At 48.0% G+C, this 24,449-nt stretch overlaps 1 protein-coding gene across 1 annotated transcript in view; it reads right to left on the reverse strand.

Moving 5' to 3' along the window:
- Positions 1-24,449, reverse strand: part of LOC137562035 (extracellular calcium-sensing receptor-like) — a 47,082-nt gene that overhangs the window by 12,071 nt on the left and 10,562 nt on the right. Inside the window, exons 3-4 of the mRNA XM_068273377.1 lie at positions 19,029-19,859; positions 12,929-13,156 (exon numbers count right to left, since the gene is read on the reverse strand). Of these exons, the coding sequence (XP_068129478.1) occupies positions 12,929-13,156; positions 19,029-19,859 (1,059 nt within the window). The remainder of the gene's footprint in view (positions 1-12,928; positions 13,157-19,028; positions 19,860-24,449) is intronic.

Genomic DNA, 24,449 nt, shown 5'->3' on the forward strand with positions numbered 1-24,449 from the left:
TTGCGACATCTTGCCATTAAACATTGCAGTGATACATTCAGATAAACCACAATATGGATGGATCAAACCTGCATCGATGAGAGTGTTCGGGGAGTGCGGGATTCGGGTGACCAGGGATAGGTGGACGGCACTTTTTTACAGCCGTTTCGCGCCCAGCTGGCGCTTGCTCACGTGCTTGTGTCCTTGGCAATGGCGGCGCCGGGCGGCTTTCCGGATAGTACCTATAAGCCACGCCCCCCGCGCACGCCATTGGTGTATTAGGAGTGTCAGGAGGGGTGGAAGGTGAAGGGGCGGAGACTTGCCGTGACGGCGAGAGACTGGTGCGCGTGTCTGAGTGAGCCAGCAAGTAGAAATAGGCTGCTGGCGCTGCATTAAAGGGGCAGTGCATAGTGAAACCTTCATGTGCAAAACTTGAGATTTTTAGCTTCAAACATATTTCCAACAAAACATGCTGAATAAAAGTGTATATCTAATAACATAAACTTCCGTGCCAATTTCTTGGAGACAAACAAGTGATGTGCATAAGTCAGTGCACCTTTGCATAGGAACAGGCCCATATTTACATTGCTATTGGCAAGATACTTGTTAAATCTTCTATTTAACCCGAAACTACATTCTAGATCACAGACACATTCAGACATATATGACCTTCCAATTTTTATTACCCCACAATATTCCCATAAAAACCCTCTCTAAAAAAAGACTAGGAATGGGACTGCTTTTCTAAAGTGACAGATTAAAAAGGTGTATTCACCTTATGATTGGATAAAAGCCAACCAATCAAATCTGTAAGGAAGGAAGACCAGAATGATATTTGTCAACTTGGTGCTGTCTGCAGACTAATGCTGTGGTCCAATTGTGGACATTGTAACACCAGTTGAAAAAGTGAAGGAGAGAGGCGAGTTGTGATGTAAACAAGGAGATGGAAATAGGATAGAGGATGTCACCTGAAGAAGAGGAACCAAGAGGCAAGTCCAGAGGTGGGAGCCCAAGGAGAAAGTTACCCCACTCATAAAAAGTGGGGAGGCACCACAGGAAGGGCTTTAAAGGGGAGAGGGACCGACCGGTGGTACCCCAAAACCTGGCATGCCTATCAGGTCGGGTGGCATTAACCACATAGGGGACACCCTCCCACAGATGTGTCCCAAATGGTCGAGGGAGAGGAAGGGGGTGGAAAGGGAAAAGTTGGGAGCAGTGTGCATTTCCAGCCTTTACAGCTGGGGAAAAAAAACATCAGTCGCTACCCATTGCCTTTCAGACCATTGGTCCAACTCAATGGCACCCCGTGGGTGTACAAGGCTAATTATTTCAAAATCCCTCTCCTCCCCCATCCGCCACCCAACTTTAGTGGCTGACTATTGTCGGACAAGGGGTGCATATTACACTCATGAGCAGCCTGATGGAGGGGTACCCGCCAGTCAAGTCCATCCACCTAAGTTGAGAATAGAAGAACGAAAAACCATAGGTACATCAGTGCAAATCAGTGCAAGTAAGTCACTAGTCCCCCAAAAACCGAGAAAGGTGACCAAAGCTTTCAGGTATCATTCTGAGCCTTGATCAGTCAGAGAATATATATATGTCTCCGGGAGGGGGGATGTCAGGAATTATGGGTCAAGGAAACAGGACAGCTCCAGTCTGTCATTTAGACCTAGTGGTCCCATTGCTTCTGTGCGTAGGATCACCCTCGACTCCCGTCTGGTCAATTCCTGGTCTCGGCCCCCCCCTCTTCGGGACGGGACTACATGTAGAAGGCCGGCGAACTTCAGGCATCCTGCTCTGCCCCCATTGGCCTCTCTGACATGTTCAATTAGTCGGGGACAACCTTTCCCAGACTTTATGGATTTAAAATGCTCCCCCACCCTCTCTTTTAGGGGGCGAGTGGTTTTACCCACGTAGAAGAATTGACATGGGCAAAATATGGCATAGGTGACAAAACCTGTTTGGCATGTAATAAATGCTCTTACCTCCCATTGGATCCCACCCAGGCGGTAATTTGTGCCCTCCCACATATTCCGACAATATTTGCAGTTGCCACATCTGTGGTTGCCTTTAGGACGTCTGATAGTTAACCAATTCTGAGGCAGAGGTGAGCGAAACTCACTTCTGGTCAGGGTGTCCCCTAAGGTTGGGGCTCTCCTGAAGGCTACTCTGGGTGGATCTGGGAACACTTTCTGCAGGGTAGGGTCTCTGGTTATTATGGCCCAATTTCTTTTTATAGTTTGGGTTAATTTCCGTGATATGGGGGTATAATCAAATGTAAAGGTGAAGGGGTTCTTTCCCTTATTTTTAGGGGGTCTAGTAAGGAGGGAGGTGCGATCTCTTTTTCTGGCTCTGTCTTGTGCCTCCTGGAGGGAAAGCTTGTCATACTTCCTAGCTTGCAGGCGTGCTGTCAATTCCTGTGCCTGCTCCTCAAAGGTATCCAGGTTGGAATTGTTCCGCCTGAGGCGTAAGTAATGGCCGTACGGTAGGGAGGTTTTAACATGCTCCGGATGAAAGCTGCTCCTATGGAGCAGTGAATTAACAGCTGTGGCCTTCCTGAACCCCTCACAGACCAACCTAGCTCCATCAGGCCTGATCTTCAGGTCCAGAAAGCTGATGGATTTATTGCTTATCTCAGAGGTAAAGCGCATGTTTACTTGGTTGTCATTGAGAAGGTCCATGAAAGCCTCAAATTCATCCGTCCCTCCCCGCCACACGACCAGCACATCATCCACATAGCGGGCCCATGTTTCAATGTTATGTCTAAACAGATTCCTTGGGCGCTTTACATAGTCCTCCTCCCAGGCTCCTAGGAACTAGTGGTGCTCGAATACCCCTTTTTATTATTCGAGTTTGGTCGAATTCGAATAGTAAATTATTCGAATTCAGTCGAATATTCGAGTCGAATATTTTTTACTATTCGATTCGACCTCGGACTTCGAGCTCACTATTCGAGTCGGTATTCGAGCTCATTATTCGAGCTGACTATTCGAATTGGCCTTAAATAGCTTCCAACACTTGTTTTGAGGGTGAATGATGCAAGAAACATCTTTTTTTCCAAGTAACAACAGCAAGTGATTATGTGGGGATGTTCCTTTAAAAAAAAAAGGTGGAAAGAGAAGTTGTGTCCAGAATTTTGTTCAGTACTGTATATACTTCTTCTTCTTCTTCTTCTTCTTCTTCTTCTTCTTCTTCTTTTTTATCTTCTATATCTTCTTCTTCTTCTTCTATATCTTCTTCTTCTATATCTTCTTCTTCTTCTTCTATATCTTCTTCTTCTATATCTTCTTCTTCTTCTATATCTTCTTCTTCTATATCTTCTTCTTCTATATCTTCTTCTATATCTTCTTCTTCTTCTTCTATATTGTCTTCTTCTTCTTCATCTTATTCATCATCATCTTCTTCTTCATCATCATCTTCTTCTTCATCTTCTTCTTCATCTTCTTCTTCTTCTTCTTCTTCTTCTTCTTCTTCTTCTTCTTCTTCTTCTTCTTCTTCTTCTTCTTCTTCTTCTTCTTCTTCTTCTTCTTCTTCTTCTTCTTCTCCTTCTCCTTCTCCTTCTCCTTCTCCTTCTCCTTCTCCTTCTTCTTCTTCTTCTTCTTCTTTTTCTATATCGTCTTCTTCTTCACTTATTTCTCTTTTATATTTTTTTTTAAAGAAATGCAGCTATTTTTGAGCGTAATAAATAGCTGGTGGCGCACGCATGTTGGAAGCGCCATTGTATGTGCTACCTGGCAGTGGAAACACACAGACAGCAGGAGGTAAATTCAGCAGCAGCAGCAGGAGGAGGAGGATGATTGTGTGGCAGCAGGCAGTCAATGAGGCAGGCAGCGAGACATAATAGGCTGTGTGGTACCTAGCGGTGGTACCAGGCCGTAAATACACAGCATGAGGTTCCAGACAGCGGTCGTGAAGCCCACATCATGTCCAATACACAACTGGGACAACACAGTTTTCAACCCGGACACCTCTAAAAATAATATCACACAGTATTAATAAAAAGTATATATAATTTTTTTGTTTTTTTAAAGAAATGCAGCTATTTTTGAGCGTAACAAATAGCTGGTGGCGCACGCATGTTGGAAGCGCCATTGTATGTGCTCCCTGGCAGTGGAAACACACAGACAGCAGGAGGTAAATTCAGCAGCAGGAGGAGGAGGATGAGTGTGTGGCAGCAGGCAGTCAATGAGGCAGGCAGCGTGACATAATAGCCCTGGTACCTAGCGGTGATACCAGGGCTGTAAATAAACACAGCAGGCAGGAGGTCCCAGACAGCGGTCGTGCAGCCCACATCGTGTCCAATACACAACTGGGACAACACAGTTTTCAACTCGGGCACCTCAGAAAAATTAAACCTTTTTTTTAATGGTTTTTTGGTTTTGTTTGTAAAACAAATTACACAGATATATAGCTATTGTTTGACGTAATAGCTGGTGGCAGAGTGGCAGCAGAAGGTAATTCTGTGTACCCTGGCAGTGGAAAACAGAGGCAGACAGCAGCAGCAGCAGGAGGAATGGAGGAGTAGTGTGAGTGTGGCAGCAGGCAGGCAGCGTGACATAATAGCCCTGGTACCTAGCGGTGATACCAGGGCGTAAATAAACACAACAGGAGGTCCCAGACAGCGGTCGTGCAGCCCACATTGTGTCCAATACACAACTGGGACAACACAGTTTTCAACCCGGGCACCTCAGAAAAATTAAACCTTTTTTTTTTTTATTGGTTTTGTAGTTTTGGTTTTACAACCAATTACACAGATATAGCTATTTTTTGACGTAATAGCTGGTGGCAGAGTGGCAGCAGAAGGTAAATCTGTGTACCCTGACAGTGGGAAACACAGACAGACAGCAGCAGCAGCAGGAGGAATGGAGGAGTAATTATGTGAGCAGCTATTGTTTGACGTAATAGCTGGTAGCAGAGTGGCAGCAGAAGGTAATTCTGTGTACCCTGGCAGTGGGAAACACAGACAGACAGCAGCAGCAGCAGGAGGAAGCGAGGAGTATTGTGAGTGTGGCAGCAGGCAGGCAGCGTGACATAATAGCCCTGGTACCTAGCGGTGATACCAGGGCGTAAATAAACACAACAGGAGGTCCCAGACAGCGGTCGTGCAGCCCACATTGTGTCCAATACACAACTGGGACAACACAGTTTTCAACCCGGGCACCTCAGAAAAATTAAACCTTTTTTTTTTTTAATGGTTTTGTAGTTTTGGTTTTACAACCAATTACACAGATATAGCTATTTTTTGACGTAATAGCTAGTGGCAGAGTGGCAGCAGAAGGTAAATCTGTGTACCCTGACAGTGGGAAACACAGACAGACAGCAGCAGCAGCAGGAGGAATGGAGGAGTAATTATGTGAGCAGCTATTGTTTGACGTAATAGCTGGTAGCAGAGTGGCAGCAGAAGGTAATTCTGTGTACCCTGGCAGTGGGAAACACAGACAGACAGCAGCAGCAGCAGGAGGAAGGGAGGAGTATTGTGAGTGTGGCAGCAGGCAGGCAGCATGACATAATAGCCCTGGTACCTAGCGGTGATACCAGGGCGTAAATAAACACAACAGGAGGTCCCAGACAGCGGTCGTGCAGCACACATTGTGTCCAATACACAACTGGGACAACACAGTTTTCAACCCGGGCACCTCAGAAAAATTAAACCTTTTTTTTTTTTAATGGTTTTGTAGTTTTGGTTTTACAACCAATTACACAGATATAGCTATTTTTTGACGCAATAGCTGGTGGCAGAGTGGCAGCAGAAGGTAAATCTGTGTACCCTGACAGTGGGAAACACAGACAGACAGCAGAAGGGCAGTACACAGCAGCCCACTGTAGGTGTAAAATGTGTGGCTGCAGGCGACGTAATAGTCAAAGTGAACCAGGCTGGCTTAGTGAGCAAGAGCCAGGAGGTGGTAAAGGGTGGTAAGGCACATTAACGATGGTTCTTAAGTTCATGTCCCCCTCTCGCCGACAACAGGGGCCAGGAACTCGCCTTCCACCCACGCCTGGTTCATCTTGAGAAACGTCAGTCTGTCCACAGACTTGTGAGACAGACGTGAGCGTTTCTCGGTGACCACGCCACCAGCTGCACTGAAGCAGCGCTCGGACAGCACGCTGGAAGGGGGACAGGACAGCACTTCCAGGGCGTACTGCGCCAGCTCGCTCCAGATCTCCAGGCGCTTGACCCAATACTCCATGGGATCAACAGGGGCATCGCTGTCAAGCCCGCTGTAGGACCCCATGTAGTCAGCCACCATTCGGGTCAGGCGCTGGCTGTGACCGGAGGAGGATGCTGCTGCATGCACCTCCTCTCTAGTCACTGCTGCCGGAGCCTCTACAGTCCTGTAGAGCTCGTTGCTGAGAGACAGCAGGTCTGTGGGGCGCTTGCTGCTGGATGCAGGCACCTGCTGCTGCCTCTGTGCTGGCTGGACAGTGGGGGTGGAAGGCTGGGGGAAGGCTTCCTCCAAGCGCTCAACAAGGGCCTGCTGCAAGCTCCTTATTTGTTGCGCTGGGTCTCCTCCTGCAGGCGGCAGGAACTGGCTCAACTTCCCCTTGAGGCGTGGGTCCAACATCATGCTGATCCAGATGTCCTCCCTCTGCTTCATCTGGATCACCCTGGGGTCCTTGCGCAGGCACGTCAGCATGTGCGCTGCCATTGGGAAGAGGCGGGCCACGTGTGCTGGCACATCGGCGGCAGTGCTGTCCTCATCCTCCTGCTCTCCCTCCTCAGCCTCATCCTCTCTCCACCCCCGCACCAACTCAGCTGCACTGTGCTGATCCCCCTCATCAGCAGCAAGGTCAGGGACCTCCACGGCTGCCGCTCCCTGTTCCAGCAAAGCATCGAGGGCCCTGTTCAGCAGACAAACCAGGGGCACCCACTCGCAGACCATAGCATGGTCCCTGCTCACCATGTTAGTGGCCTGCAGAAAGGGAGCCAGCACTAAGCACACCTGCTGCATGTGCCTCCAGTCATCATCGGGGACGATGGACGGGATGTTGCTGGTCTTGTCCCTTCTCTGAGCGGCGGAAACAGTGGCCAGGGCAAGGTACTGGTTGACAGCGTGCTTCTGTTCAACCAGCCGCTCCAACATCGCCAGGGTGGAGTTCCAGCGAGTCGGAACGTCAAGGATCAGCCGATGGCGTGGCAGCTCCAGCTCCTTTTGCATGTCTTCCAGGCTCGCACAGGCTGCAGCCGAGCGGCGGAAGTGACGCACAACATTCCTTGCCGTTTCCAGCAGTTCGCCCATCCCCTGGTAGGTGCGCAAGAACTTCTGCACCACCAGGTTCAGCACGTGGGCAAGACAGGGGATGTGGGTCAGGTTTCCCCTGTCTATTGCGGCAACCAGATTGGCCCCATTGTCGGCCACCACCTCTCCGACTCTGAGGCCTCTGGGGGTCAGCCAAATCCTCTCCTGCTCCTGGAGTTTGGCCAACACATGGGTTGCCGTCAGCTTGGTCTTCCCAAGGCTGACCAAGTGCAGCAGCGCTTGGCAGTGGCGGGCCTTCACGCTGCTGCTGAGGCGGGGGGTTTGGCCAGGTGTGCCGGAGGATGGCAGAGGATCGGAGGAACCTGCTGCAATTCCCCTGACCCTGCGGGGTGGCACCACCCACTGTGTTGCTGCTGCTGCTGTGCCCGCTGCTGCTCTCCCATCCTCACCCCCTTCCACCAAGCTGACCCAGTGGACAGTGAAGGACAGGTAGCGGCCTGTCCCGAAGCGGCTGCTCCAGGAGTCCATGGTGACGTGGACCCTTTCACCAACTGCGTGCTCCAGCCCTCGCTCCACATTGGCCATCACAAAGCGGTGCAGTGCAGGAATGGCCTTGCGGGCGAAGAAGTGTCTGCTGGGGAGCTGCCAGTCTGGGGCTGCACAAGCAAGCAGCGCACGCATGTCGCTCCCCTCCTGCACGAGCGTGTACGGCAGGAGTTGGGAGCACATGGCCCGTGCCAGCAACTTGTTCAGCTGCCGCACGCGACGGCTGCTGGGAGGCAGAGCCCTAACCACCCCCTGGAAGGACTCGCTCAAAAGGCTCTGGCGTGGCCTTTTGCTGGCACGGGAATCAGCAGACACAGCAGAGGAGGCCACTGAGGACTGGCTGCCAGAACAGGCCTCAGTGTCGGCGGCAGGAGTTGCAGAGGGGGGAGGAGCAGTGCGTTTCCGCACTCCTGCTGGTGCTGCTGGAGGAGCAGGAGGGCGGGTGGCTGCTGTTGCTGCTGCTGCTGCTGCTGAAGGCTGTGCAGTGATGGGTGTGGTGCCACTGCCAGCACCAGATGCCTTCAGCCTCTGGAACTCCTCATGCTGGTGGAAATGCTTCGCAGCAAGGTGGTTGATGAGCGAGCTGGTGCTGAACTTTAAGGGGTCTGCACCTCTGCTCAACTTCCGCTGACAGTGGTTGCAAGTGGCGTACTTGCTGTCCACAGTGGGCATGGTGAAAAAGCGCCAGATTGGTGACAAAAACAACCCCCTACGGCATGGAACCGCTGCTGCCTGTCTCCCTGTGGTGGTTGGGGGGGGGGGCTTGGGTGCGGCTGGTGGTGGTACTGGCAGATGCTGTTGCTGCTGCTGCTGAGCCTGAGACACCAGCAGGCTGTGGGACCTGCCTACTGCTGCCAATGCTTGCAATGATGCGCCTCCTTGCAAGGCCCACAAATGCATCCTCCTCCTCAGAGCTGCTGATGACGACATCCCCTGGAGCTGGTGGCACCCAGTCTCTGTCTGTCACCGTGTCATCATCATCCTCCCCCTCCTGAAACATGTCCTGCTGGGATGATGACCCCCCAAACTCCTCTCCTGATGCATGGATGGGCTGCTTGACTGTCGCCACAGTCTTGCTGTCCAGTCCCTCATCCCCCAAAGTGCCCATCAGCATCTCCTCCACCAAATCGCCAACAACAGCAGACAATTGACGCATCATGCCTGGGGTCAAAAGAGTGCTGAGTGACAGGTCGGCGACTGACGGTGAACTGGCCTCCTCCCCAGGCCCTGCTGGGCGGCTGCTGCGAACAGGGGTGGTGGTGGTGGTGGTGAGGGTGGAGGCCTCGGATGCAGAGCTGATGGCGGGCTGCTCATCCTCCGTCATCAGTTGCACCACAGTGTCTGCATCCTTTTCCTCAATGGGACGTTTCCGACCCGGCTGGAGGAAAATAGGAGCAGGTGCTACACGCTGCTGCTGCTGTGTCTCTGCAGCGCGAGTTGCAGATGCTCCTGCTGGGCGGCGCCCAAGGCGTCCACGGCCAGTGGCTATAGGAGGAATGTTAGCCACTGACGCTGCTGCTGCTGCTGCTGCGGAACTGTGCATGGTGGCGCGGCCGCGGCTTGCCACAATGCTGCTCCCTCTCCTCCTGATTCCCTTGCTGCCCTTCCCCTTGCCCAAACCGCGCTGGCTGCCACTTCCAGACATCTTAGATGTTTTGGGCATAAACACAAAAGTTTTTTAAAACTGCGGGTGAAAAGTGGGGTACTTTAATGGAGTGGGTTGTTGGGTGAGGTGACACTAATCACTAAGTGATTAGATCGCTAAGTGATTATTACAGTACAAATACAAAATACAAAAATCGGTAATCAGTAAGTGTGAACAGTGAACAGTGAGTGTGTCCCCTAGTACACTAACTAGAAAATACACTAATCAGTAGTAATCACAAGGAAATAGAGTGTGTGTACACTACAGACAGTGAGTGCACGCATGCGCAAACACGCGCAGGAGCTAGCCTATGAACAGTGACTGAGTGAGTGTCTAGTACAGTAAGTAAGTAGTAACAGTCAGGAAGTACAACTAGCAGTTACAATAATCAGTAGTAATCACAAGGAAATAGAGTGTGTGTACACTACAGACAGTGAGTGCACGCACACGCAGGAGCTATGAACAAACAGTGGCAGTGAGTGTCCTAGTACAGTTACAGTATATAACTACAATACAAAATACAATCACTCAGTACTAAAGGACAGCAGAAATACTGGTATAGATGAGAAATAAACTAACAGAGGACAGGAGAGAACAGCTGCCCACACAGGCAGGCCCTGAGGCCTAAAGCTGTAAGCCTGCAGCAGCTGTCTGAGTCTCTCTCTATGTAACACAAAAGCTACTAACTAAAATACAATGTCTATCTAACTAACAACAATATAGGTGTATATAGGAGGTGTATGTGAGCAAAAACGTTAGGTGATTGACCACAATAAAGCTCTTGCTAAGCCAACGCACAAAGGAGCAGATCTCTCTCTGTACAAAGTCAGGCAAGGACGGAAACACCTAACATGGCGGCCGCTATTTATAGGGTAGGGGCTGGCCAGGGTCCCCCTCTGTGATTGGCTGCCGTCAGAGGGCCTGGGAGCCCTCTGATTGGCTCTAATTACATCAATCTGGGCTATGAAGCTATTCGAGCTCGGTATTCGAGCTCGAATAGCGATGTTAGCTCTAATATCTCGAATAGTGAATGGGCTATTCGAGTTCACTCGAATAGCCCATTCAAATAGCTCCAGCTATTCGGAGCTCGAATACCGAGCTCGAATAGCTGAAAAAGAGCTCGAATATTCGAGCTACTCGAATATTCGAGCTCTGCTGAGCACCACTGCTAGGAACAACCCTGCATAGGTACATGCCACAGAGGTCCCCATGGCCGTCCCGGAGGTCTGGGGGTACCACCTTCCATCAAAAAGGAACGCGTTGTGCGTCAAGACAAATCTTAGACATTCGCACAGGAAGTCCTTATAGCCTTCATCCTTATTTGTTCTGTCCAAGAATCTGCGGACTGCCTTAATTCATGGGGTATTCTGCTGTAAAGATTCTCCACATCAATTGTGGCCAGTCTGTACCCTGGTCTCCATGTTACACTCTCGACAAGATTGATCGTGTCGAGTGTGTCAGCCAGGTAGGCCGGTACCCCAGAGAGCAGGGGACGTAACAGGTGGTCCAAAAACCGGGACAACCGTTCCGTTAGCGAGCCGCACCCCGAGACAATGGGTCTTCCTGGGGGAGTTGTTGCGGACTTGTGTAGCTTAGGAAGGTGGTACCACACAGGATAGCGGGGGGACAAGGGGAGTAGATCAACTGCCAACCTCTGTGACATGTACCCTTTTTCCACTCCTTGTCTAAGCAAGGTACGCAGAGTGGACTGGTACCTAGCTGTCGGGTTACTACTCAATTTGATGTAATATTCCGAGTTGTTTAATTGCCTATGGGCTTCCCCAACATAAAATTCAGTAGACATGATTACCACATTCCCCCCTCTGTCCGCCTGCTTTACCACCAGGTCGCGATGCTGTCTAAACCATCTGATGGCAGATCTGTCAGCTTTGCTCAAGTTGTGCCGTCCACCTATCCCTGGTCACCCAAATCCCGCACTCCCCGAACACTCTCATCGATGCAGGTTTGATCCATCCATATTGTGGTTTATCTGAATGTATCACTGCAATGTTTAATGGCAAGATGTCGCAATAAAGAAACTTAAAGGGACTGTTGCCCGGTCTGCCTTCCTGTATGTATAATATTAGTGTGATTTTTACCCCTCTAAGCCTAGGTGTGTCTTAGCTCGGAACATCTTATACTGTAGTCTGAAACATACAGTAACTATATGCCATATACCTGGAGTGAAGTCAACCACTATCTCCATTTTTAACCAGATTTTAGATATTAGTGTATTTTATTATGCTGGCGTCTCGGTTTAACATTTTTGTATTGAATTTTCTACCCTTGGTGGAAGGGTGTTACCCCTTTTTCCACAGAGAGTACATTTTTAAAGTGGAGCAATGGAGCTGTCAGCCATACTATCTCAGAAAAAAAGTGCATTGAGAAATATTGGCCAATCAGAGAGGAATAGAACAGGAGGGGAAAATAGGAGGGAAAGAGGCTTCAGCCAATCAGGCTGCACTAGTTAAGTCTGAGGGGAACCTAAAGAAGAAAAAATAAAACCCAGCATGCCCTGCAACTTCCTTTGTGGGGCAGATGTACCAAATAATAGCCAGGGAAACTGGGGAATTATGTTTTATGGAGAAGAAAAATTAGCATGATTTTTTAAGTTTTGGATTGCCTGGTTAGCATCTTTATTACTTGTTTACCAGATAAAAGTAAATAATTGATTTTTGAATGTATGCCCAACAGTTACACTTTAAACTCCAATGAGATTGGGTTTGTTCTCCTCAACTTCCTATACAGTGGATGTGTCTGAGGTAACACACTTTTGTGAATATCACTCTCTTTCATATTCATTTTTCTAGGCTTACTACACTGTATCGTGCTCTCTGTTCCCTCTCCCAATTGTTCAGGCCCATAGAATTGCATGGGCAGTGAGCTGACTTGCAGAATCATTCTGCAATGCAAATGCAAATAATGCAGTGTGATCTAGCCTTACAACTTAAAGGATATCTAAGTTCCAATTAAATTCTAAAAATGACACCCTGTGTGTGTGTGTGGGGGGGGGGGGAAGATGCACATGGGCTTACCACACCTCCTGTGGCCCGGGGTCTGCCTCCGTTTGCCCGCTATAGCTGCTGTTGTCCAGTTCCTGGTTGGAGTGGTTGGTGCCCTTTGACCCCAACATACTGGGCATGCACATTATGTCCTCTTGGACGGCTTATGACCACGCTCGCCGGTAACCCAGTTACTGTATGAGTGCATGCCTGCCTGATGACGTATTTGTTGTGGTCACAAGCCTCCCAAGAGGACAAATGCACATGCGCAGTGCAGTATGTCGGGTCAAAGGGCACCGACCGCACCAACCAGGATCTGGACTACAGCAGCAATAGGCCACAGGAGGTGCAGTAAGCCTATACACATCTATCCACACACACACACAGGCCCTAATTTTTTAGAATTTAATTAGGACTAAGGTATCTTTTAAGTTGAAGTGAGGGCAGCATTTAATTTAATACAAAGTGTAAATGAGCTGAGTAATTAAAAAAAAGTAGAAAAACAAATGTAAATAATGAACATCTACACTTTGCCATTTTTAACAGCTGAAATCCACCTGTGAGTCAGCCGTGTGCCATCTCAACAAACTGGAGTTGATGGTGAAGGTTGGATCTGGTAATGTTGAGCTGTCGTATGTCCCGATATCAACATAGTTCATGGAGCCATCTGAGCTCTTCTGCCAGTTGACAATATCATGCATGGCCGGAATGTCTCCATTTTCATCAAAGTTAATTTCACACCCATTGCTCAGCGTTAGTCTCACGTTCTTTATATAATGCAATAGCTGTAATATAAAAACATTTTTTATAACTCTTCTGGTTACGCTATATATATCATAATACACTTTTATTTGGCTTGAACTGATATACAATTACATCTAAAATGTGGGTCGTTAGACCTTACTAGCCATTCTGCAGCTTTGCTGCATTGTGCAACTTTGGGGGTAGGTCCCCCTACCCCCAATCCCAGGTATAGGCACCCCCAGTATTGCCAGGTATAAGTGCACCCAATATAGCTAGGTATGGATGCTCCCAGTATAGCCAGGTATAGGTGCCCTCAGTATAGCTAGGTATAGGTGCCCACAGTATAGCCAAGTATAGGTATCCCCAGTATAGCCAGGTATAGGTGCCCTCAGTATAGCTAGGAATAGGTATCATTACTATATCTTGGTTATAGGTACTGACAGTATAGCCAGATATATGTGCCCTCCATATAGTTAGGTATAGGTGCCCACAGTATAGCCAGATATATGTACCCTCAGTATAGCTAGGGATAGGTACCCACAGTATAGCCAGGGATAGGTACCCACAGTATAGCCAGGTATAGGTGCCCTCAGTGTAGCTAGAAATAGGTGCCCATGCTATAGCTAGGTATAGGTGCCCACAGTATAGCCAGTATAGGTATCCAGCTAGATGCCCCAGTCCCAGGGGCACAGTGCATGAGGGGCAAACATTGGAACGCTTGGAACGCAAAAGAGGTATGTCCACATTCCCTGTTCCATGCCTTATGCTGCTATCAATGCTGGGGGGGGGGGGGGGGGCAAGCACTGAAGGGGGAGACTAAGGTGAGGAAGGGGGAGAGTGGGCCCTCCTACCTGCCTCTGTGGGAGGCCAATGTTTGCCTCTAATGTGCTGTGCCCGCTCCTGCCCCCAAAAGGGCCCTAGCCATTCGCAGCTGCATTCCTTGCAGCCCCTATTGTTACGCCCCTGCAACCCGCCTATCCTGTCACATTTTGTTGCACACCCCCTTCCTGGACTCCCCCAGCTTAGTGTGTAAATGCAGAGTATAGCACAGCAGAAGCTATGCTTTCACTTCTCCCCTGGTGCTTCTGCAAGTCCGCTCCCCACTCAACCTAGTTCCCAGCATCTCCTATTGCATGTAGCATGATTGCATGCGACATAAGTAGAGTGAGGTGCCAACACCAGGGAGCAGGGGACAGACAGGATGGTCACACTGGCACAGCACTGGACTCTGGCGGGAAGGTGAGTGCACAGCTTCTGCTGTGCTATACTCTGCATTTACACATTGGGCTAGGGTCTTCTTCTTCTCCTCCTCCTCCTCCTCCTCGTTATTCTTCTTCTTCTTCTCCTCCTGGTTATTCTTCTTCTTCTTCACCTGGTTATTCTTCTTCTTTTCCTCCTGGTTCTTCTTCTTCTTCTCCTCCGGGTTATTCTTCTTCTTCTTCTTCTTCTTCTCCTCCTGGTTATTCTTCTTCTTCTTCTCCTCCTCCTGGTTCTTCTTCTTCTTCTCCTCCTGGTTATTCTTCTTCTTCTTCACCTGGTTCTTCTTCTTCTTCTTCTTCTTCTTCTTCTTCTTCTTCTTCTTCTTCTTTTCCTCCTGGTTATTCTTCTTCTTCTTCTTCTTCTCCCCCTAGTTATTCTTCTTAACCTGGTTATTCTTCTTCTTCTTCTTCTCCTCCTGGTTCTTCTTCTTCTTCTTCTCCTACTGGTTATTCTTCTTCTTCTTCACCTGGTTCTTCTTCTTCTTCTTCTTCTTCTTCTCCTCCTGGTTATTCTTCTTCACCTGGTTATTCTTCTTCTTCTTCACCACCACCATCTTTTTTTGTTTTGTGCTCATATTCTTCCTCTTGTACCCAACTTAATGTTTTTTCCCTTACAGAACTCTACTGTTGTAAAAATGTTTCTTCAACACCAGCATAGCTAAATTTGTGGCGTAATAGCTAGTGGCACATGGCAGCAGCGCATAATTCTGTGGACCCTGGCGGTGGAAACACAGACAGCAGGAGGTTAAATACAGCAGCAGCCAGCAGCAGCAGGAGGAGGAGGAGTGACGTGTGGCAGCAGGCAATGTAACGGGCCATGGTACCTAGCGTTGGTAGCACGGCTGTAAATAAACACCAACAGCAGGAGGTTCCGGACAGCAGTCGTGAAGCCCACATTGTGCCCAATGCACAACTGGGACAGCACAGTTTTCAACTCAGACACCTCTGATTTTTTTTTACAACAGTATATAGCTATTGTAGTGGCGTAATAGCTAGTGGCGCATGGCAGCACCACATAATTCTGTGGACCCTGGCAGTGGGAACACAGACTGCAGGAGGATAAATACAGCAGGAGGAGGAGGAGTGACATTTGGCAGCGGGCAATGTATTCTGTGGACCCTGGCGGTGGGAACACAGACAGCAGGAGGTTAAATACAGCAGCAGCAGCAACAGGAGGAGGAGGAGTGACGTGTGGCAGCAGGCATGTAACAGACCATGGTACCTTGCGTTAGTACCACGGCTGTAAACAAACACCAACAGCAGGAGGTTCCGGACAGCAGTCGTGCAGCCCACATTGTGCCCAATACACAACTGGGACAGCACAGTATTCAACCCAGACACCTCTGATTTTTTTTTTAAATAGTAGTAGTAGTACTACTAACAGTAGTGTAGTCTACAGTAGTCGTTAACTAACTCCTGTGACAGACAGTGACAATCAAAGTCGGTCACACACGGACGCAATCAATAGGGTCGGGCAGATGACAGTCACAGATCACATCAGATGCTGGCCTGTGAAGTAACTATTACACAATACAGAAGCTAATAAACTCACAGACTAACAGTAGAAATTAAGAAAACTAGTAGTATTAGTAGTAGTTGTAGTAGTAGTACGCAACTAACTATAATCCCTAGTGTCGTACACAATAACCAAGTCATGTGGCAGACAGTGAGTGACAATTAAAGTCGGTCACACACGGACGCAATCAATAGGGTCGGACAGATGACAGTCATAGATCACAACAGATGCTTGCTGGCCTGTACACAGTCAGTAACAAACATAGTACTGAAGCTAACAGACTACAGCAGTACAAATTAACTAAACTAGTACTAGTACACAACTAACTATAATCCCTAACCTACCTAAGATAATAGTAGGCTAAGGTTACCTAGGCTAGCAGGTTTAGCCTGCACACAGACTAAAACTAGCCTAGCACAGTATACAGTCTACACTAGCTGACTAAAATCAATCAAATTACTAGCTATCTACAAATGAGTACATTAAATGTGTTCAGGAGGTGTTTAGGAAGCAAAACGCTGGGTTTAGCAATGAAAAAGCACTTGCAATGACAACCAGCAGCACTGGAGATGCTCTCAGAGTCACTAGCAAGGACGTGCTCCGCAGCATGGCCGCCGCCCTATATAGAGGATGGGCGGGCCAGGCTCCCCTCCTCTGATTGGTTGCTAGGGCCTCAGCTTGAGAACTTCTGATTGGCCCAATGACGTCATCCCCTGGATACCGAAGCCGAACTCATGATCACCGCATCATCCGGCCGAATTCGAGAGCTACTATTCGGGAACCTTCGAATTTGGCAACAGCATCGGGCTTCGACTTCGACTTTGGCAACCATGAAAATCTACCCGATTATTTGGGTACATTTGAATTCGAGAGTCCTTCCTGATGAGCACTCCTGCCCCCAACTCAGTAAGTACAGATATTATGCCATCAACACAGCATGTGCAGATAGTATGCACTCCACCACAGTATATTTAAAGATGCAGCAGACCGCATCTATGAGTAATACATTTTGTGTGTGAGGGGGGGCTAATAAAAAAGCCTCAGGGGGCCGCATTAGGCCCGTGGGCCTTAGTTTGAGGACCACTGCTCTAGATCAACAGGGATATGTGAGGGTGCAGGCTAGTGTTGTTTACTGTATCAGAGTTCACTATAACAAGAGTCTACTGTATAGCAGCACCAGCCAAGCACCAGATGAAATAATATGAGGTAGATCGAACCCTTGAGCTGATTCACAAAGCTTTTCTGTTAAATTATCTCATCTTACAGATTAACTCATAATGTATTTCTCCTTAAATGACTTAACTCATGATTTATCTCCCCATATCTTACTTAACTAATGATGTATAACTCTTTATTTGACTCAACTTGTGATTTAACTCTCATTATCAGTTTTTTTGTTTATGTCATGCATTATCTTTGCTTATGTGTTTATCTCATAGTTTATCTCTCCCTATTTGTTTATCTCATGAATTATCTCTGCTTATTTGTTTATCTCTTCTTATTAGTTCATCTCATGAATTAGCACTCCTTACAGTGAAAGTGAAAAATAAGTAAACTTTGTGAATCTACCCCATGGTAGTAATTAATCAGCTATAAAGTGCAATGGTGCAAACAGCAATATTATAACTCAAAACTATTTAGAGAAGGTAAAGTGCAGACAGAGTGTAACAGAGGACTCACGAAAGGAATCCAGTCTAGGATTGCTGGATCCAGGGCTGCCTTCAGAAATTTCTGAGCTCCATCCTGGGAACACCTACTGCCCCCCCTCGTGCCAAATCACAATTTGCAAAACAACAGCTTTTTAACTTTTTAGGGACCGACACAGTGCAAATCTACGTCGGGCAGGTGGCGCTGTGGTTCTGACCGGACGTAAACTCTACGTCTACGTCTACGGTGAGCGTGCCCCCGCCCGTTCCCGCTGCTCTCGCCGCTCTGCCCCTGCCGCAATGTGCTGCCCTGCCGTCTCTATGACGGCAGAGCACTGTGAGCCGGGCAGGAGCCGTTTTTATTGGCTCCTGGCCCTGTCATTACTGTAAGCCAATCCCGTTGGCTTACATTGAGTGACAGGGTCAGGAGCCAATGAAAGCGGGTCCTGACTGGCGCACAGCGCTCTGCCGTCATAGAGACGGCAGAGAGAGCAGCCTGCGGTGGGGACAGAGCGGCGTGACTGGCGGGAGCAACGGATTATTGCGGCAATTCGTCGGTATGCGCCGTTTTAGTGTACCAGCAGCCTCTGGGCCTTAAGGGGGCAAAGGCTGCTGGTACCGAAGTGGTTAAAGGCCTGAACACACACATCTTTTCTACCTGATTTTCACATTTTTCATCTTTCATCCGTAACATTTATGTGTTGCTGAAAAGCATCTCCACTCCCAGCACACGCCAGTAAGGGTGCAATTTACAGATTAAATACGCATCTCTCGTGCTTGCAACTGAAAATTAGTTCATTTCCAAGAAAACAAAGGCACAGGGAGAGTCACAAAATGCCTACTTTCACATGTGCATTAAAAGTGTGCACGAGTCCTCAGATGCAAAAACAGCACAGCCATCTGTACATACCGTATAGAGCACACAAAATGCAAAAACACATACATACTCCAAACATAGGCATACATCACACACTACCAGTATCCATCACTCCCTGTTATCTCTCCCTGTCCTATCTACACACATAGTGAAATCACATGTGCAAATGTTAACATGAATAACAAGTGCAGAGTTTATATACATCTGCCAACAGTCTCAGCACAGTGCGTGGTGAGGGGAGGTGACTGAAGTGAATAATGATGACAACATACACTCACAACAAGGAAGGGAGGGAGGGAAGGGGGCCACGAGGTCTGTGTGAGAGACAACAGGAAAATGTCGGTGTGCTTTAGGCATTCAGAATCTATATTATACCAGCAAGCATCCCCTCAGAACTTAAAGCTCTGGTCAAGTGTCTGATAAGTGCCGTCATGTGCCTAACTTTGCTTTATAATAGGGCCCCTTTGGCCATGCCCCAGACTCCCTGGGGCCCCATACACCTCTGTCTCTCAAGCTCCACTCTGCTCAAAAATCTTAGTAATTTAGGGTCAAAGGGTATAGAAAATGTAAAAAGCAGTGAGCATGCTATCCTTTAGACAAACACAAGTTAATTACCTGCCACGGCTTAAAATTCCTAATGCTTGTACAGTTCTCTGAAGAATAAAACTGTCCACTTTTTTCACATTTTCTCATAAGTTCTAAAGATCTCGCTACAACATGGACTGCATCATAAATGTTATCATTGTATTTAAAGCTTTTGATGTAGGCATCGCTGTTTATTACACTGCTAATATTTTCAGCCCCGGTACACGTTTTAACAAGAACATCCAGTGAACTTGAATTGCTTACGTCAACTGAAAACCTGCAGTTAAAAATATTTTCCCAAAACAAATTCCTCCACTTCTGTTCTACATGGGAGACATTTTCAGTCCTGACAAGAAAATCATTAAATCCTGGAACTATGTGGTGGGTAAGTCCTAAACCAACAATCCCAGAAAAAACTTGAACGTACTTCTCCATTAAGAACAAGTTGCTCCTGGACCAGCCAGCATTGCCAATAAAGAGTTTACCATTGACATTCTGTTTCAACATCTCATCCATGATGGGAACCATATCAACTTCGCGAGCAAAGGCAATCATCACTGTCACCGTTGACTCTTTGATGACCTTCACTATATGAGGAGCATTACGGTCCGGCTGATCCAGACGAATGGTTTCAGTGAAGGCGACACACCCTCCAGCTTTGATAATATCTTTTTTGATTGGCTGAATTCCAAGCTGTCCATAATCATTATTTGTTGCCAGCAGACCTACCCAAGTCCAACCAAATTGAAAAATAAGTTTAGCCAAACCTCTGGACTGAAACTTGTCACTGGCAACAGTCCTGAAGAAAGACGGAAACACTGGTCGATTACTGAGAAGAGAGACACTTGAGAGGGGACTAATCTGAAATGAAAATAAATTAATTTGATAAACAGTTTACAGTTAACCCTTTGAAGAAAAGTAAGATGGATTTAAAATCAATTCCACACCATCTTTACCCAAGAAAAAAAGACAATCATTCATGTGTGGTATGCTTAGAAAGATTTAATTTTGGAGAAATGTTTACGGTACTCTAGTTATTGTGGTTGTCAAGAGGTTCTACCACTCACTACCTGCCCAACACTCAAATGTAAATACACACAGTATCACAGCGCTATGGATCTAAAAGGTCACTAATGGGTGGTGCGCGCTATATACAGTTACCAGTCCTGTTTGCAGATAAAGTTCAAAAGTAGCTGCGCTCAGTCCATACAACAGGTTCCTCCTACTCCTGTAGTCTTCTCCTGATTATGGATACACCTCAAATATAAAGACAAAACACCAAATGATAGTGAAGACTGTTTATACAATCTCAACACCCCGTGGTGCACGACACATATACAGGTATACTACACTTGTGAGGGTAAGGGGCAGGGGACCACCTCCACCAGCTATAACCAGATGCTCCCCTCAGTTGCCTATCTCTTCCCTGCTCACCGTCATGTGGTCAGGTAGATGCCTGGTAAACGCACCCACAGATGGCGTTCCTCTGTGTATGATAGTTTATCACCGGTATCCTGTTATGTGTCTCTGTCCTTACTGATAACCTCAGAACCAGCATAGAGGGCACCAATGTGTAAAATCATTCATTTAATAAACCACATAAAAGTATTGCGCGTACATCATAAAAACTGTTAAAAGCATATCACAAGATAGCACCAATCACCCGATCCAGGGCCACGGCACGTCTCGTCTCCCGCCGTCTATCGTTCCTGGCGTCCTAGCGTCCTCCCCACTGCACTCAAGCCACGCCCTACTGGTTTCGTCACGACATGTGACTCATCAGGGGCTACTGTGCATGCGTATGAAGGACCAGTAAATATTCGTGAAACGCAGGGAGGGCGTGTCTGCGGCTCAATGCCGCTGCCCATCTACTGCGCAGCCGCCCGCTCTCTATGTCATGCCCCACGTCCAGTGCTGTAATCACATGACCAATCAGGTCCCAGCATGGATCGGTGGGCACTCCCCCTCCTGTATTAACACCTCCCCCCTAATCCTCCCATACCCCTCGTTCCCATGGAAACATTGCGGACGTTTCCCTATGCGTCCAGCAATGCGACCACTCCCCTAACTTTTAACCGGTCCAGCCGTGTCCTACATCTGGACGGGCGATCGGTTTACATATTTCAATACGCCTTAGGGGCATTGCCACTTCATTACATATTCTCTAGCTAACATAACAATCATTCCTATCCCCTAATTTCTTGTAGTGATAATACCCATTATTGTAAACATTTATAATCCCACATCCGTTGCTGCATATGATCCTGTGTAGAGTTGGGCCGAACCTCCGATTTTAGGTTCGCGAACAGGGTTCGCGAACTTCCGCGGAAGGTTCGGTTCGCGTTAAAGTTCGCGAACCGCAATAGACTTCAATGGGGAGGCGAACTTTGAAAAAAAAAATAATTATGCTGGCCACAAAAGTGATGGAAAAGATATTTCAAGGGGTCTAACACCTGGAGGGGGGCATGACGGAGTGGGATATACGCCAAAAGTCCCGGGGAAAAATCTGGATTTGACACAAAGCAGCGTTTTAAGGACAGAAATCATATGGAATGCTAAATGACAGGCCTAAAGTGCTTTAAAACATCTTGCATGTGTATACATCAATCAGGTAGTGTAATTAAGGTACTGCTTCACACTGACACACCAAACTGTTCACTGAACAGAACAGGTATGCAGTGGCGGGTCCACTGAACAGAACAGGTATGCAGTGGTGGGTTCACAGAACAGGTATGCAGTGGTGGGTTCACAGAACAGGTATGCAGTGGTGGGTTCACAGAACAGGTATGCAGTGGCAGGATCACTGAATAGGTATGCAGTGGTGGGTGGGTTCACAGAACAGGTATGCAGTGGCAGGATCACTGAACAGGTATGCAGTGGTGGGTGGGTTCACAGAACAGGTATGCAGTGGTGGGTTCACAGAACAGGTATGCAGTGGCAGGATCACTGAACAGGTATGCAGTGGTGGGTGGGTTCACAGAACAGGTATGCAGTGGCAGGATCACTGAACAGGTATGCAGTGGTGGGTAGGTTCACAGAACAGGTATGCAGTGGCAGGATCACTGAACAGGTATGCAGTGGTGGGTGGGTTCACAGAACAGGTATGCAGTGGCAGGATCACTGAACAGGTATGCAGTGGTGGGTGGGTTCACAGAACAGGTATGCAGTGGCAGGATCACTGAACAGGTATGCAGTGGTGGGTGGGTTCACAGAACAGGTATGCAGTGGCAGGATCACTGAACAGGTATGCAGTGGTGGGTGGGTTCACAGAACAGGTATGCAGTGGTGGGTTCACAGAACAGGTATGCAGTGGCAGGATCACTGAACAGGTGTGCAGTGGTGGGTGGGTTCACAGAACAGGTATGCAGTGGCAGGATCACTGAACAGGTATGCAGTGGTGGGTGGGTTCACAGAACAGGTATGCAGTGGTGGGTTCACAGAACAGGTATGCAGTGGCAGGATCACTGAACAGGTATGCAGTGGTGGGTGGGTTCACAGAACAGGTATGCAGTGGCAGGATCACTGAACAGGTATGCAGTGGTGGGTGGGTTCACAGAACAGGTATGCAGTGGCAGGATCACTGAACAGGTATGCAGTGGTGGGTGGGTTCACAGAACAGGAATGCAGTGGCAGGATCACTGAACAGGTATGCAGTGGTGGGTGGGTTCACAGAACAGGTATGCAGTGGCAGGATCACTGAACAGGTATGCAGCCAGGAAAAGCTAAGCCTAACTAATCTTTCCCTATGAGAGACAGACAGCAGCTCGCCCTACTCTCTCTAATGCAGGCACACAAGTGGCCGTAATGGCCGCCGCTGCCTGCCTTATATAAGGGGGGTGGGGCTCCAGGGGCTAGTGTAGCCTAATTGGCTACACTGGGCCTGCTGACTGTGATGTAGAGGGTCAAAGTTGACCCTCATAGTGCATTGTGGGGCAAACCGAACTTCCGGAAACGTTCGCCTGCGGGAGGCGAACGCGAACCACCGAAGTTCGCCGGGAACCGTTCGCCAGCGAACCGTTCGGCCCATCTCTAATCCTGTGTAATAATCTATATCTTTTACATACTAATATTATCGTGTTTATCATTATATATTCGGGGGGACCTGGTCCCCTGACTTTAATACACTCCATAGCAAACATAATTCTGCAGACCTTTATATCCCCATAGCAAACAGTGTATGGTGTGAACCAAGACATGCCTATCCAAACCTTACTCCTCATTATTTATCCTAAACCCGAACCACATACATATACCCCTATCTTTTCCTCACACATTATTCACAGACTGGAACGGCAATAATTTATTTTTCCATTTTAGTCATTAGTGAGGAAACAGTTAATGTCTAATTCGATGTTAAGCCCTTCAGGGTGCATCGACTCAAGTGTGTATATCCACTTCGTCTCCGCTTGACACAACTTCCGTAGTTTATGACATCCCCTCCAGTTAGATTGTATTTTCTCAATTGCACAGGCTTTCAGAAATTTTGGGTTACAGCCATGTTTAATTTTAAAATGTTTGGACACACTATGGTTCTCATGTCCTTTAGTGATTTTATAGATGTGTTCCCCTACCCTCTCCTGCAATGTGCGTGTAGTTCAGCACTGGACGTGGGGCATGACATAGAGAGCGGGCGGCTGCGCAGTAGATGGGCAGCGGCATTGAGCCGCAGACACGCCCTCCCTGCGTTTCACGAATATTTACTGGTCCTTCATACGCATGCACAGTAGCCCCTGATGAGTCACATGTCGTGACGAAACCGGTAGGGGGTGGCTTGAGTGCAGCGGGGAGGACGCTAGGACGCCAGGAATGATAAACGGCGGGAGACGAGACGTGCCGTGGCCCTGGATCTGGTTTTTATGATGTACGCGCAATACTTTTATGTGGTTTATTAAATGAATGATTTTACACATTGGTGCCCTCTATGCTTGTTCTGAGGTTATCAGTAAGGACAGAGACACATAACAGGATACCGGTGATAAACTATCATACACAGAGGAACGCCATCTGTGGGCGCGTTTACCAGGCATCTACCTGACCACATGACGGTGAGCAGGGAAGAGATAGGCAACTGAGGGGAGCGTCTGGTTATAGCTGGTGGAGGTGGTCCCCTGCCCCTTACCCTCACAAGTGTAGTATACCTGTATACGTTTCGTGCACCACGGGGTGTTGAGATTGTATAAACAGTCTGCACTATCATTTGGTGTTTTGTCTTTATATTTGAGGTGTATCCATAATCAGGAGAAGACTACAGGAGTACCAGGAACTTGTTGTATGGACTGAGCGCAGCTACTTTTCAACACTCAAATGTAACTTTTGCAACCCTTTGTCACTAGAACCTACCAATCTCCATGTGCATGACACTAACATTTACTGATAGCTACGTACCAACCACTAGATTTTACTATAACTAGAATCTACTAATCCCTTCCTACATGCCACTAGCATCTACTG

This window comes from Hyperolius riggenbachi, chromosome 3, assembly GCF_040937935.1.
Source record: "Hyperolius riggenbachi isolate aHypRig1 chromosome 3, aHypRig1.pri, whole genome shotgun sequence".
NCBI classification, from domain to species: domain Eukaryota; kingdom Metazoa; phylum Chordata; class Amphibia; order Anura; family Hyperoliidae; genus Hyperolius; species Hyperolius riggenbachi.